The sequence below is a fragment of the Anser brachyrhynchus genome (assembly GCF_964034855.1).
Source record: "Anser brachyrhynchus genome assembly, chromosome: 5".
Classification (NCBI taxonomy): domain Eukaryota; kingdom Metazoa; phylum Chordata; class Aves; order Anseriformes; family Anatidae; genus Anser; species Anser brachyrhynchus.
This window is the reverse complement of record NC_137699.1, coordinates 2,570,958-2,586,081: the sequence shown is the minus strand read 5'-3', so window position 1 is coordinate 2,586,081 and position 15,124 is coordinate 2,570,958. Positions and strand designations below refer to the sequence as shown.

Here is a 15,124-nt window from a genome sequence, read left to right as displayed (position 1 = left end):
TATGAATTTACTGCAAAAACGCTTGAGCAAAATTTGTACATAGGTATGCAAGCCATCTTTTCAGGTGGAAGAAGAAACTACTAGCCTCTTGCAAAACGTAAGAAGTTGGATGTCAGTTGGAGAAATTCTAACAAGCATGGTGTAACAAGAGGAGCTTCAGCACTTTAAGAGCTTTATCTCTATTTAAGAAGAAAATATCATTGGTGAGTGATAGAAGTTATTCAAAATAGCTACGTTTAATGTTTCACTGTGTTTCTGGTTCCGTTTTCCAAAACAGATAGCATAGTACCTTGACTACTTTGATTCAGGGTACTTGACTTCTCGAAGAACTACATAGGAAGAACCTAAAAGTAACCGTAAAACAGGTATTTTATATCCCTGCTTTCTCGAGACATCTGTCTGCTTCTTTGTCTTCTGCCTGAATCTGAATTCAGAGCCTGTAATTCATCTTTTAATGATATATTACTGGGTAACGCTACCTGTCTAGTCTTGCTTGGACTTCTCACTTCTCACGGCCAAAGAGTGGGTGGTTTGGGGAACTAAAGCTCTTAGAGAATTAGTTTCCTGTAAAGATGTGATACGTCACACTTAAATACCGCTTTTTCTAAAACATTCTCCTTTGAATCATAGAACAGCTTGGGTTGCAAGGCACCTTAAAGATCATATAGTTCCAACCCCTTGTTGTGCTAGTTGTTAAATATTTGAAGTCAAATGTGGTATTCTGATATTACATAGAGTTCTATTTATGCCATTACCAACCTATCATATTGAAACAAAATTAGATTTACTTAGAGAATATTTTTCCAGGAAACTGTTGTGCTAGTCAGGCATGCTACTAGTCCGTTAATGCCAACATATAGAAGAGTATGTTTTTAAAGAGAAGTTAGCTTCTCCCGCTCCTAGTTGTTCCCTGCACGAACTTTACCTTCTTTCACTGAACTAATGGAAATGTGGAAAACTAATATAACTAGAAATTGTTGATGTAATTTAATGGTTTCAAGATCAAACTGACTTTTTTTTTGTCCTGAATTCACAGTGGGTAAACTGGCTAGAATTACTGTGGGGTCAGCTTAGTCTCTTTTAAGTTATCGATATGTGTAACTTTTCTGCTTTTGTTGTTGTTTTTGCAGTTTCTTGGTTTCCTGTAAACTCACCGATATTTTTCTTTCTTGTATTTTTTTTCCCGCACCTCAGCCCCAAAAGCTCTTGGGTACAAACTGTTGATTACCACAGACCTAATAAGTTTTATTTGGGCTGGATATCAGGAAGATAAAGAACCTAAAAAACTTGATGACTATTTGGTTTTTATATGAAGTCATAAACAAGCTTCACCTTCACTTAGAAATGGAGATGGGCACTACTTGTATATTTGAAAACATGATTCCAGTTCTACAGATTGAATTACTTTAGACCGTAACACCTAAAAATCTTCTGAACGAAAGTGTACTTAGTTACCCTATTTTCCTGTTGAACTGGATATACAAAAAAAACCACATGTACCCTACCAAAAGCGTGACCTTGTCTTTAATAGTCCCAGCAACAACTGCTAGACAAAATAGTCAACTGAATTACATTTTTTTGTCTATCATGTGTGTGTTCGTGTACCAGTATAGCACTTCACTCAGATTTTTAGAAATCATTATCTTGTTCTGCAGTAGAAATTGAGCATTCTTACCAACAGTAGCTTAGGTGAGCTTCCTAAGGTAAGCTTCCTTTTTTCATCTCTGCTCCCAGCAGCTCTGTAGCCTTGGAAAAGGCAATATCATGATTTCGCTGTACAAGTGATTTTTAACAAGTATGCACGCTTAATAATTAATAATTAATTAATAATTAATAATTAATAATGCTTGGTGTAAGCACTGCTCTGCAACAATTAAAGCATCAGTGTGTTATCAACGCTCTTCTCATCCTAATCCAAAACATAGCACCCTACCAGCTACTAGGAGGAAAACACGCTATCCTAGCTGAAACCAGGACACCTGCATGAACCTTACCTTCTCTCAGTGAACTGTGGAAACAATTCGAGAGCTTCTAGCTCCCCCAGTTGGAGGCTGCTGAGCTGGCCTAGATTCTCATCTGAAGAAACACTGCAGAGAAAAAGCAGGAAGAAGCGGTGACTGGGCAGGGCAGCACGCAGGAAATTAAGGTCCTGCTTCTGTTTAAACAGTTGGATTTGGATGAAGATCCTATCTTGAGTATAATAGAATTGGGGTGGGGAAAAGGGAGGTGCCTCAAGGAGACAATATTACTGTGCCTAATTAAACAGGAAGCAATTTATTACTGTTTAACATGTTGCTTGGAAACCTAAGTTTGTACAAGTTCAAAAATTATTTAAGATAGTTCTGTTGAAAGATCTGAGGAATCTGTTTCAAGGATCTTCCTTTCCCCAATCACTTGACTCTAATGTGCAGCATCAATATTTAGCATTACTTCTGAGTAATCCTGCTGATCTAAATTGATTTCTGTTTGATACGAGGTAAAGCAGAGTCACTAGCCTAATTCTGATCTTCTGTGTATACCTAAGATTACTGCCAGATAGGTGAGCAAATGGTCATAAATTCTGCAGTTAATGAATTACCGTTTATGCACAGGAGAAGATTCTGCATGTTAAGCCTTATTTTGATGGAGAAAATTTGTTCATTTATTGATTTACAGACAGTAAAATGTGCCACCAATTCAGGTGTTTTAGGGAAGGTGGTGTCCAGGATAGCGATGGAGTGAGACCTATTATGAGCCTTTAGCGGTCTCAATTGGGTGATCTTTCTATCTCTGTAGTTTCTCATTGTCTCTTCACTCTTAGCTACTTAGGTGTTAGGACGTTTAGGGTAGAATCAGCTCGTATATTTGTTCCCTGCCTTAGCAAATGGGATTTTAATCTCCCTTTGGTCTTGTAGACCTTGAGTTAATGTTGATTGACAGGTTTTTACCTGTCAACCTTGCTTACAAGGCTTTTCAGTTGACCACTTCTCTTTCCAGTTCCCCTTCCAAAACATATCAGATGCTTACTTTGGAGTACACACCTGGGATTTAATTTCCTCTTCCTTTCTTCAAGTAAGGTAGCTGTGGTATTCTGTTCCATGGTGTGTTCTATGACTTGGTGAGAAATACTTTATCAACTACAAACGTAGAGTAAGTGTGTTACCAAGGAGGAACTGAAAGGTAACTTAATGCTCCGTTTAACCCCTCTTTATGTTTCTTCCATCAATTTTGAATGAAAAAGCATGTTTTGTGTATGTGTATAAATAGCTTTTAATAATAGCTTATTAAAGTATGTGTACTTTTCTGGAATCTTAATTGTTCTAGAAATCTTAAAAGTGAATGTCAGATCAACTTTTTTGTTGGAGAGACTGAGTTAGCATTCTAATTCAATTCTAATTCAATATCTAATGCTGCTGCCTAGTTCACCTAAAATAACATTCATGTTTTGTATCTACACGGTTTAAGTTTGAATGTTTGAGGTGTGTGTATAAGGCCAGATATGAAACAGATTTTAAAATAATAGAAGAAACAAATTCATCAAATGACTTGAGAACCAGGTTACAGTATAATGTCAGATAAACTTAATGCTTTTCACCCTGTTCCCCAATGTTTCTGTAATGTTTTAGGGTGGGACTATCTGTTCAGAAACAGTAATGTATTGATCATTTAACACTGGAATTCATTTTATTTTCTGTTGAAACATTGCTGAGAAATGACAGGTACTAGAAATGGTTTTCTTCAAAGGCGGCTACAAAGTTGTAGTAATTACCTTCAATTTCTGTTTGCTTCAATTTAGCTGTGCTGAGAATGAAAATGACTCCTAGTCACGGTTCAGGAAGATTTTCTCTGAGCTAATAGTGAGCAAAAACTGTGAGTTGCTTAATGTGTCTGCATTCTTTCCTTGATAGCAATCTAAATGACTCAGTGGCATAACAAAAAACTAGAGACGATTTAAATATGTAATCTTTCTTCTGGTTAGGAGCTCCCTAACAAATACTTGCTACTTAGCTAACAAGGAGTAATTCTGAAGGGAGGAGGAAGAGAGAAGTGACCTACCTCTTAAGGCTGGCCCTTAGCAAGGTCTAACTAAAGCTGCTTCCTGAAAGTATGAGTCACTTTGACACTGTGAGCCAGTTTTCCCTCCCTGGTCTCCCCAACACCCTTCGGTCATGCTTTTAACCATGGTGAGCAATCAAGATTAGAAGCAGCATAGATTTTAAAATAAAGTTGCTGAGATCTCAGACAACTTCCACGAAAAGCAGAAGTGTGTTAAGTTTCAGAACTTACTTTTGTGCCATATGTAAAATTAGAGTTTATGTAGAGCTAGTAAGGACTTCATAATTAAGTGTGATCACTGTTAGTGTTCTACAGATTATATGTCAATCTTATCTTTAAAGGTTTTAAATGCAGAATGTTTTGACATGCGCAGACCCAACTAGTCAGTTTTAATGGGATTGTTGCTTAAAATAGCCTAGGGTTACACTTCGGATGTGGATGCAGCTAGCCCTTGTAATGTGTTTCTTCAGGCTTAAAAAAACAAAGGTTTTGTTCAGCAGGTTTGTTTGCCTATGAACTTCAGTTTAAATGTTTTTGATCAATTGGTTCAATCCTATTTAAAAAAAAAAAAAAGCTATATATGTGTCTATATAAAATAAGGTATTAGTTTTACACACAACTTGTATCTTTTTGATTAACCTACCAGAAACTGAAGCAGGTGAGTCTTATGGAAACTACTAATTTTATTAAAATATTTAAGCATGGGCTTACTACTCTATTAATCTGATTGGGACTATTTGTATTTCCAGTGAAAACAAATCCTCTTCTGGCATTGGATTTAATCACGTCACTTAAATTAAGAATAACAGAAGCCAGGAAGAAGACTGGAAGAAAATCATGTTTTTATTCTTTAAAATTACTTTTTGTAAGGTGTTTTATTTTTTGATCGTTTTATAAAAATAAGGTGCTAAAAAATCACTGAACTTTGTGCAAAAAGTCCCTGCATGAGGAAGTTCATGTGTAACTTGGACTAAAGTCCAAATCTAAAGCATGAGGTCAACACTCAAGCTAATAATTATTAATATGAGGAAAAACAATTAAGATAGTTGTGACATTTCACAGAACCTACCTGTGTTTTAATGCACTTCAATAGGGATGTTCTGTATTTATTGACAACCTTGTGGTTGTTCAGTTATCAAATAAAATAGCTTGACCTGTATATACAAAAGCTGCCTCCTTCTTCCTCAAGTGGGGTTGTGGTCACTTCAACTGGAGAAATGTTCGTGTATTTCAAGATGACAGATGTTTCTGGTAATACTAGCAGCTATAATCCTAGCAAATCAGATTTGCTAAGAAACTTGGTGTAATCAGTCTTTGATATTAATTGTGCAGTTCACGTCATCCATCTCAAGGAAAGAACATAAATAATTGTGGATTTCAAAGTCCTGAATTAACTATGCAGGGGAAAAGTTAAGAAAAATGGGGGGGGGGGGGGGGGGGAGGAAGGCACTAGGATACTTCCTGTGAATAAGGCACACTGGCTTGACTGTTCACTGTGTTACTGAAAGCCTATGTCATCTCTACATTGCTAAAATATTTTTGCTTGCTGTAAGCTAGAGCATATACTAAAGAATAAAATGTAGCTGAAATCTACTGATGATTCTAGTCTCCAGTGCCCCCCTAAAACAAACAAACAAACAAACCAAAAACCACCCTAGTTCTTATGAATTAACTGTAAGTGAAAATTAAAAGTGCTTCCTCTAGCGAACTTCACTATCTGGTCATCTCTCATGATCCCAACCCAGGGAGCACTGTAAATCACGGATTAGTGATCCGTGTAACTTAGGCCTGTGCCTACCCAGTCTGTGCTGTAACTGCACTCGTGCCTGGCTTCAGGCCCTGGTGGGTCTGTACGTGTCCCTCGAGGTGTCCCTTAAGCTCACCTGGTGGCTTGTAGCAGAGGAGCCTGCAGGCAGCTCCCCTGTGGTGTACCTGTGATATACCACTTGTGTGCCTCACCTTTATCTAGAAGTGCAGCAAGAGGTTCTCATGGGGACATCATTTCTATTTGACTGTAAAAAATGTTTTTTTTCGTGAGAAGATCCTGTAATATCTAAAATCACAAAAATGGGTAACCTTTCCACAGACCGAATCTGAGTGCTGTGCTGCACCTCAACTGGAGAGCTGGTTGGTGCTGCACAGCTCGGCCTTCCCAGCAGCTACAGGAATGTCTGCGATATCCTCTTCATCCCAGAGTTAGCTCCAGTAAATGGCACTTTAAGTGACGCTGTACAGACCGCGTGCCTTTCTCACTGGGGTCGTAACGAGCCAGCACTGCCCGGTGGAAAACAGTCGTCTTGCTGTAGCTCTTGTACACCTTGCTGCCGGCGGCAGCGCGCAGAGCGCGATGCTCCCCGCCCTGCCGGCCCAGCCGCGCTGCACCCCGCAGCGCCGCGCGCCCCTGCGCTCTGTGGCAGCACGCGCCAAGCCCCCTCAGCGCCGGGCCCCGCCCCGGCGCCGTCCCATCGCGGCGGCCGCCGCCGCCCGGGCGGGCCGCGCACCGCGCCGGGGAGGTGCCTGCGGCGGCCGGGGCGGGCCCGGCGGCGGCGGCCGAGGCGAAGGCAGAGCGGGAGCGGCGGCGGCAGGAGCGGGGTGGCGGCAGGCGGCGGGCCGGCCATGGTGGGCCTCAAGGAGGAGCTGCTCAAGTCCATCTGGCACGCCTTCACCGCCCTCGACCTCGACCGCAGCGGGAAGGTCTCCAAGTCGCAGCTGAAGGCAAGGCGGGCGGCGCGGGTCGCCGGTGGGGCCGGAGCCCGCTGTGGGGCCGGGGCCCGGGGGCGTGTGGGGCCGCGGCTGGCGGCACGGGCTGGCCGCACGGGGAGGGCTGGGGCCTGTCCGAGGCGGCCGGACAGGGGGACACGACAGCCCGCTTTCGAAGCTCGTTTGGGAGCCGAAAATTGTTTTTATTCTCCCTTGAGGCCGTCGTTGGGCACGTGCCGTCACCGGTCCCGCTGCCTCCTGGGCACCTGCGCGGCCCTTCCTGCCGCCCGGGGAGGCTCCTTGTCATGCCGCCTGGGCAAACGCTTCATCCTCCCCGGGGTGTGAACGCACAAACCCGTGCTGTGCTTCTGGTCCACTTTCAATTGCATGTCCTTGGTACCCTTTCTGGCCAAATTCCTTTGTGGGGTAGCCACAAGGTCCCATCTATAGGGGTTGGCTGCGTCCAAGTGAAATTCATAGCTTGCCAAGGGGAGAGCGAGGTTCCACAGTGCTCTCTTATTTGAGTATAAACAGGAGAATTAGTCAAGAGGCTCCAACTGTGCCATTCTTCCCTAGCTTATACTCTGAAGTAATGTTTGTACTCTTAAAAGAGCTTTCAGGCAGCTTGCTGAACCCGATCCCATCTTGGCCCTGCTTTATGGGACTGCCTTGGACTGGGAATAATAGTAGGAATCCGACTAAATAAATATTTTGAATAAGAATGCAACACCTGTTGACATCTGAGACTGTGGGTCCTTGTTCTGAGTGCTGGGGTTGTCCTGGCTGTGACAGTCGGCTCGAGCCTGAACAGTATGTGGGATTAACACAGCGAGCAAGAGCGGCCCTGCTACAGGCAGCATCTCTAAGCGCAGCCAGTAGCTCCCGGGCTGTTTTCAGCGTTATGGAGTAAGCACTTGCAGCCCGCAACTCCTTCCTCTTCTCCTTTTCTGTGCTCTGGGTGGAGGGGCTGTGGGACCAGCCTTGCTCGGCCAGGCGTGTCCGTGTGCAGGAGCCGGGCAAGAGGCCAGCCCTCACAGCGAGCATTCACGTTGTGGTGCTGTAGGGCTAGCCGAACGAAGCAGGTTGCAGAGAGGCGGTTTTTTTCTCATCACGTTTTTTAAAGGAATCCTGTTTTCCTGTCACACTACCATGCCCGGTGCACACGGCTGTGATTTGTGTGCTTGGTGCTGTCGCCCAGGAGGTGTGTCTGCAGCACATGTCACGGTGTCAGTCAGTGAACAAGTGGTGCGGCTCTGTAGCCCTAGGTGCTGGGGGGAGTAAATGGCTAAGGCAGAAGCCAGCACGCAGGTGGGCTGGTATGGCTTGCTCCGATGGAGGCATCGTCATTTCTTCTTTAACATTGTTCACTGAGCTGGCTGGGTTTTAAACTACCAGTTGTCTTTCCAAACAAGCATGGTTATCTGTCTTACTAGAGTCCCATGCCTACAAATGCTTGTGTTTTCACAGAATCACAGAATCGTCTAGGTTGGAAGAGACCTCCAAGATCATCTAGTCCAACCTCTGCCCTAACACTAACAAGTCCTCCACTAAGCCATATCACTAAGGGCTACATCTAAACGTCTTTTAAAGACCTCCAGGGATGGCGACTCAACCACCTCCCTGGGCAGCCCATTCCAATGCCTAACAACCCTTTCGGTAAAGAAGTTCTTCCTAACATCCAACCTAAACCTCCCCTGGCGCAACTTTAGCCCATTCCCCCTCGTCCTGTCACCAGGCATGTGGGAGAATAGACCAACCCCCACCTCTCTACAGCCTCCTTTAAGGTACCTATAGAGAACTTTTGAACTTTTAAAAAGTTCAAAAACAAAAACGAGAGAGGAAATTAAATTTGTCCCCTCATTACCTATCAGACGTCTTCCTAAAGTGTTTTGCAGTTCCACACTATTTGTCTCTGTGAGAGACGAGGCTTGGAAAAAAAGTGTCTTTGTGGATCTGTGCAGTTTATGATATAAAGGCTCCTGATGGAAGTGTCAGCTGGGGAATCTGCAAATGCAGAAGCAGGTCTGAAAAGAGGCTGCTGCCTTCTGCTGCCAAGAAACCTGGGAAGAGGTAGAGAGTATTCTTGTGAAGCCTTTTGTGGCAAATGATGAGTGTGGGTGTTGAACTGACAGTCCCATTGCAGACAAAAAGTATGTGTTACGGCCGCAGCTGTTGGGATAGGCAGGGCAGAAGTTCCTGCATGATTGATTTAGGGCTGTATTGTACTGTAAAGGTATTTCACAGTAACGTATTTCTCATCCACGTTGCAAGGACTAAAAAGTAGCACCCCTATAAACTGGAGAGAAGAGTCTTGAAGGTAAACGGGTTGGCAGAGATCAGCAGCATTAGAAAAAAAAGTTTAATAATTTAGTGAAACTCCTATTATCAAAAAGTTTGGTAAAAAGCAAATTGTTTTCTGAGAACAGGGTGCAGTTTTGTAATTTGCTGAAATTTGCTGAAGTCTTCAACCCTTAGTAAGGAAGCTTGTTGACAGCGGATCTTTGAGTTGTGTAATTCAGTATAAGGAATTGCCATCATCATGCAGAAGGTCCTCAGTATAACACACTGCTTGCTAAAGGCAGCAGCTTCTAGTTTCTCCACCCAAAAGTGATCTTTATACCATCCATAAAACATAAATATTTTTTGTGAAATACAGTTATACAAGCAAATGTGTTACGAAGGTTTGCATCATACATTGGTTTTAATCTGTCTAGAGGAAAAGGATGGAGATGAGTGAATTGGTTCTGTTTTGTAGCCTGGAGGTACAGGAAACACTTGGAGGAAAAACCGGGACTAGCTTGGAATATTAAGGACTTCGAGATGCCTTTTATGCATTTATATCTTTTGTATGTAGTCTGAGCTGCTAAGAAAAGACAGTAAAATCAGCGCTCTGTGTAATTTTGAATTTTGTCTTCTTCCAGAGTGCACTGATTTTTTTTTTAAATCATTTTTTGGTCTGATCAGTAATCTCCAGAGGTTCTATTATTTTGCTGGCTTCAGATCGTACCCTTCTTTTCTGCATAAACATTTATGTATTCTTAAATTTTGTGTTTAAATATGGACACAATTGTTACTTTATCAGCATGTTTCAGTACTTTCAAACACTGATATAGCAAGGTAAAGTATAATTTTTGTGGTTGTAATTATAGCTGCTGTTGTGGTTTGAGCTTGAGCTATGTGGAAATGCTTGCTTTCCTATATTTAAATCCAATTTCACCTTTCTTGCAATCTGCTATTTTAAAATCGACTGATTTTAAAAGTTCCTCCTCTAATGTGTCAACATGCAGTCTGCTTTTCATCTGTATCTTGAAGTGGTATGGGTTTAAATGGGTTTAAACACATAACAACCAATAATACTCCTCCCTCATAGTACGTCTATAAGATTGGAACTGATACGTAGCAGTTTTTTTTACATTGCCTTTGGAAGCTCTCCCTGACATTGCTTGGAGAATCGTCTCTGCTTTGACAGTGCGGTTACTTGGCAGTTGTTTTGTTTGGTGTGCTACCATTGGGATAAATTTGCAAAGTCTTGGGTTCCTGGTGTGTTATCCGCAGGATGCGGATGGTGAGCACCTCATACAAATGTGGTCTTGTTCGCGCCCGTAAGATGTGGGTGACCAAAGTTACTAGTCAGGCTTAGAAAACTTAAAGCAGTCTTTAATCGTATCTGAGCTGTGACAGGATTTTCCTACCTCTTATCTTTGCTTTGCCTTTTTACTAAATGGGAAGTCACTGGCTGGTGGGAAGAGGAACAATGGTGCAATCAGTGGCAAGGGGGATGGTCGAAGGGAGAGGAAGACCTTGAACAATGTAGCAAGGCGCTGGAAAGGTTGAGAGGCTGTGACGAGTGGGCAGGACCACAGTCGGACAATTGGCTTTGTCCAGCATTGAGGGACGGTAGGAAATTAGTCACTGTGACTCACCGAAGGTCCTGCCGCTGGGTTATTCAGTGGGTTGCGAAGCGTGTGTGTGAACCTGGCCGTCAGGGTGACGTGGGCAAGTGGCACTGGGCTCAGGGGCCAGGCTTGAGCACGCTCGTCCTGGGTGGGGAAGAGGGAAGAGGACACTGAGCTGACGCAGATGCTGAACAGTGGGAGCCCAAATCAAGTGTGTGCTACCTGAGCAGACAAGAAAACCATGCCCTAGAGAAGCTGTGAAGCAAGCATGCTTCGGCACAGCCTGGTTGAAAAGGCCTCGTGCCTGTGATAGGGGGCCTGTCTGATGCTGGTTTCTACAGTGATCAAAAAAGGAAAAGGGAAAGTACTTGTGAGGAGCCGTCTTTTGGCTGGCTGGCTGCTGACATGGATGTCAGGGAGAGATGAGCCAAGAACGCCTTGGAGTGAATTCACACGAAGCCACTGAATGGAGCTGTCAGGATCCGCAGTGCCAAAGTCTTCAAATCCTAAAAAGAGATGGGGGAGGGAGGAGACACCCCCCCCTCCCAAAGATGGAAAAGGAGGGGAAGAAAAAGTACTGAAGAAAGTGATAATAGCCACTGCAGGACTAATCTGTCCTCTTAATGGTCCTACTATGATCTGGGCCAAATTTTTGTCCCTGAGCAAGAAGTAGTTGAGCAGGTCTTCATTTCTTTTAGAAAGACAGATTGCTTTTAGGGATGAGGTTAAATGGGTCTACTCAGATGGTAACAATTCTCCACCTGCTTAATGTTCTGTGAAGATCAATGTTTTGGAAAACCAGGGTCCGGAGGGGAGCAGCTGCGGTGGAGCAGAGCTGGGCTGGAGCTCAGTCCTCCAGGTAAAACAGCACAAGACAGGCAATAAGTGAAGTAAATCCCTGTAAAGCCTGCAGTGGTAGTGCTGTTGAGACTTTTGCTGTTAGCTTGCTTGTTTCATCCAGTTATTTGCATTTATAGCAGAACACCATTATTTCCCGGGTACCACTAGGCACTTCTCTTAGAAAGCTCTTAACTGAAAAAGGAAAAACTGCACCAACAGTGAGTACTCCGTGTTTGGGACCCTTTGCAGACCGCTTGCAGCATCTCGCGGACTGGTTTGGGGACCACCGCCGGATCCATTTGCTGCAGCACAGAGAGAAGTCGCTGGCTTGGGATAGGAGCTGGCTCTGGCACGAGGGTAGGTTGTTGAACGTGGCATCCAGAGCATATTAAGTGCTGAAAGAAAAAGCTGCCTAGCAACCCCGTGGCACTGTGGAACAGCCCTTACTGGGGCAAAACTTCCTCATGGTTGATGGAGCTTCAGCAAGGCAAGGCAATTTTCTGTACCCTAATTAATCTAGTAGTCAACTATTAATGGTGTGGGGTTTTTTTGTTTTGTTTTGTTTAGGTTTTGTTTGTTTAAAACAAGATTAATCATTAGAGTATATGATGGTCCAGATAATGTGATTTGAGAGAACGAAACAAAAGGAGACCTCGGTGGCAGAATTTTTCAGGCTTGCCCTGTGAGTGAAGAATTCATCTGGCACTCAGCCGTGTTGGAGAATGGCAGGCTTTGGCAGGCGCTGAGGAATTTCCTGAACTATGAAAAGAGAGCACTGGGCACAGGAGAGACCGCAGATAAGGCAGGTCTTAGAAAATGACTGAAAGTGGAATTCTTCCCTGGTAATTGGTTGTTTGATGTGGAAACCACCTAACTTTCTGACAGCCCAAGCACAGCAAGAAGGCCAAGAAGGGCAGAAAACAAATATGTAGAGAGGACACGATGAGAAAGTGTTTTATTGAGAATTTAAGGGATCTTGGTAATGTGCTCAAATCAGTCATGTTTCATGAATGATTGTAGCTCCAGTATTAGCAGCTGCAGCCTAGTTGCAAAAGTGAGATCATGTTTCTCTCAGAAAGCTGGTTATCCCTTGGTCTTCTCTAAATAACAACAGAAGCCTTAAATATAAGGGGAAACACGCATGATAGCATGTTTTTCCCCCAGAAGTAAATCACATGGACTCAACTACTTGGTATAATTTGTTTGTTAAAAATAAGGATAGATTGGAGGGAAATTGAGTGCCTGTGGAAGGTAGTCTGAAATGTGATAACTTATCAATACTATTTTCCTACTTTGGGAAATGCAGCTTTTGTTGTGATACGGCTGATGCTGGTTTCCTGTTCTTTAACTTCTGGTTAGATCTAGTGGCTTAATGTTAGCATGCAAGCATGAAAATATGTGTTTCTTATGGAGCTATGTGCTTTCCTAGTAGAAAGTGTAACTTTGGAAGCGTGTAGACAGGAATTCTCTGAATGAAATTTATGTTTTGGGCTATCTCTGTAGGATTTCATGCTAATTAGTGCTTAGATTCTGCATGTCTCATAAACATATATAGAAGTAAATGTATATGATTTTATTTGGCAAAAAAAACAACAACTGTGTTTTAAACATGTGGCATATGTTTGATTTCCTAGGAAGTCGGAAGACCTCAGTCTTCCACTTCTTACTTTGCAGCTACGCCATCTCTACTGCTGTGTGTCTACTCACCTACACTGATCTGCTTGTAAGTTTTCTGCATGTAGAATCACAGACTGGTTTGGGTTGGAAGGGACCTTAAAGCCCACCCGGTTCCAACCCCCTGCCACGGGCAGGGACACCTCCCACCAGACCAGGTTGCTCAAAGCCCCATCCAGCCTGGCCTTGAACACCTCCAGGGATGGGGCATCCACAGCTTCTCTGGGCAGCCGGTTCTATGGTCTCACCATTCTCTGAGTGAAGAATTTCTTTCTTATATCTAATCTCAATCTCCCTTTTTTTAGTTTAAACCCATTCCCTCTTGTCCTGTCACTGCACTCCCTGACTAAGAGTCCCTCCCTGGCTTTCCTGTAGGTCCCCTTCAGGTACTGGAAGGATGCTGTAAGGTCTCCTTAGAGCCTGCTTTCTTTATTTTACTGCTTTCTCTTTGTGTCATTTGGGTCTGTTCTTTTTGTTTTGCTTTGTTTTGTTTAATCTTACTTTCTTAGGAAAGTGTTGGTGGGAGAGGAGCAGCTGTTACTCTGGTTCTGCCTTCCTGTTGGTACTGAGGTGTTAGTTTGGGCGTGCAAAAGTCGGCCTGCGTTGAAGAAGTTGAGATGTATTGGCTACCAGTTAGTTTTCAATAATTCTGTACTTCCTTAAAACTAACCAAGCGTGTAGCTTCTTCTTGAAGGCAATTTCTGAAGAACAGTCATGAGAGATTGGTGGGTGTTAAGGTCTTGACATAATTCATGCAAATACCCTTTTAAAATAAAACTTGGAGAAGCGCATCTCAGCCCTTCCTCTTTCCATAGCATTACTTTTCCTTTATGGTCTAAAACATGATGAGAATATTGAAAAGTAATCCAAAAGCAAGCAGATGAGAGAGATCCATAGCTAATACTAAAATTTGAATGATCATTTCTTTGTAAACTGAAGGTTACATATTGAGTTGTTTTCCTCACTACTCATTTTCCCTGGATAATAATTATTTATATTTTCCAAGGCTAGATGTTAGCGGTCATTTTTCCTACCTGTCTAATTTCACTGTGTACATATTACTTGGGTGTTTCTCCATGCTTTTCCTGATTATCAAGCATATAAATGTGTGCACACAAAGGGCAGCTTTTGTAGGTGTGTTCGCACTTCTGTGGCAATGGACCTATATGTGATCACATTGCTTTTGTAAAACTGTAACTCTGGGAAGCAGTCACATCCTTGGAGTTGACTTTCTTTATATATATATATGGATAGATGTATTTATAAATCTTTATATATATATATAAATGCATAAAAATTTGACAGAAACCATCAGGGCAGAACTCATGCTGATATGAAGGTGTCGCTTTCTGCTCACAGCTTTGTTCTGGGGGAGACAGCCTGGTAAGGTCGACAGTGGTGTCACTGATTTCTGTTCTGTCCCTAGGTCCTTTCTCACAACTTGTGCACGGTGTTAAACGTTCCCCATGACCCGGTGGCCTTGGAAGAGCACTTTAGGGATGATGATGAAGGACCGGTTTCCAATCAGGGTTACATGCCATATTTAAACAAATTCATCTTGGAAAAGGTAAGTTTGGGGTTCTTATGTTCCGTTTTTCCCTTTACCAGGTTTTGTGTCATGGTGTCTTTACTTAGGGTGTTGTCTTTACAGTTGGCCTTTGCTTGCAGGAAGCCTTCTGCTCTGAAGACCTTTGGTTGTGAGCGTGTCTCTGCTGGGTGGTGGCAGGTCTGGTGATCTGGAGAGTCTGTGCCTTAAAATGCCAGGGCGCACTGTTCTTTGCTTCTTTTCTCTCTCCCTGGTTTCTGTTTCCTGTAACATCTGGTGCTTTTCTAAACTGTGCTCATGCAGAACCGTGTTCATAAAGCACCACACTTTAAAATGATTTGAACGTGTCTTGGAGCTATAGGTTGTCCCACCTTAGACTATGGTTATAACAGAATGTTTCCGTGGGCTCCTTTGCCAACAGGATGGGAAAAAT

At 43.1% G+C, this 15,124-nt stretch overlaps 1 protein-coding gene across 2 annotated transcripts in view; it reads left to right on the top strand.

Annotated features, from left to right (window-relative positions):
- Nucleotides 1-6,521: 6,521 nt before the first annotated feature.
- Nucleotides 6,522-15,124, top strand: part of SWAP70 (switching B cell complex subunit SWAP70) — a 41,619-nt gene continuing 33,016 nt past the window's right edge. For both annotated transcript variants that reach the window (XM_080593315.1, XM_080593314.1), the window contains exons 1-2: nucleotides 6,522-6,750; nucleotides 14,572-14,712. In XM_080593315.1, coding sequence (XP_080449441.1) covers nucleotides 6,652-6,750; nucleotides 14,572-14,712 — 240 coding nt within the window. In that variant the 5' untranslated portion in view covers nucleotides 6,522-6,651. The remainder of the gene's footprint in view (nucleotides 6,751-14,571; nucleotides 14,713-15,124) is intronic.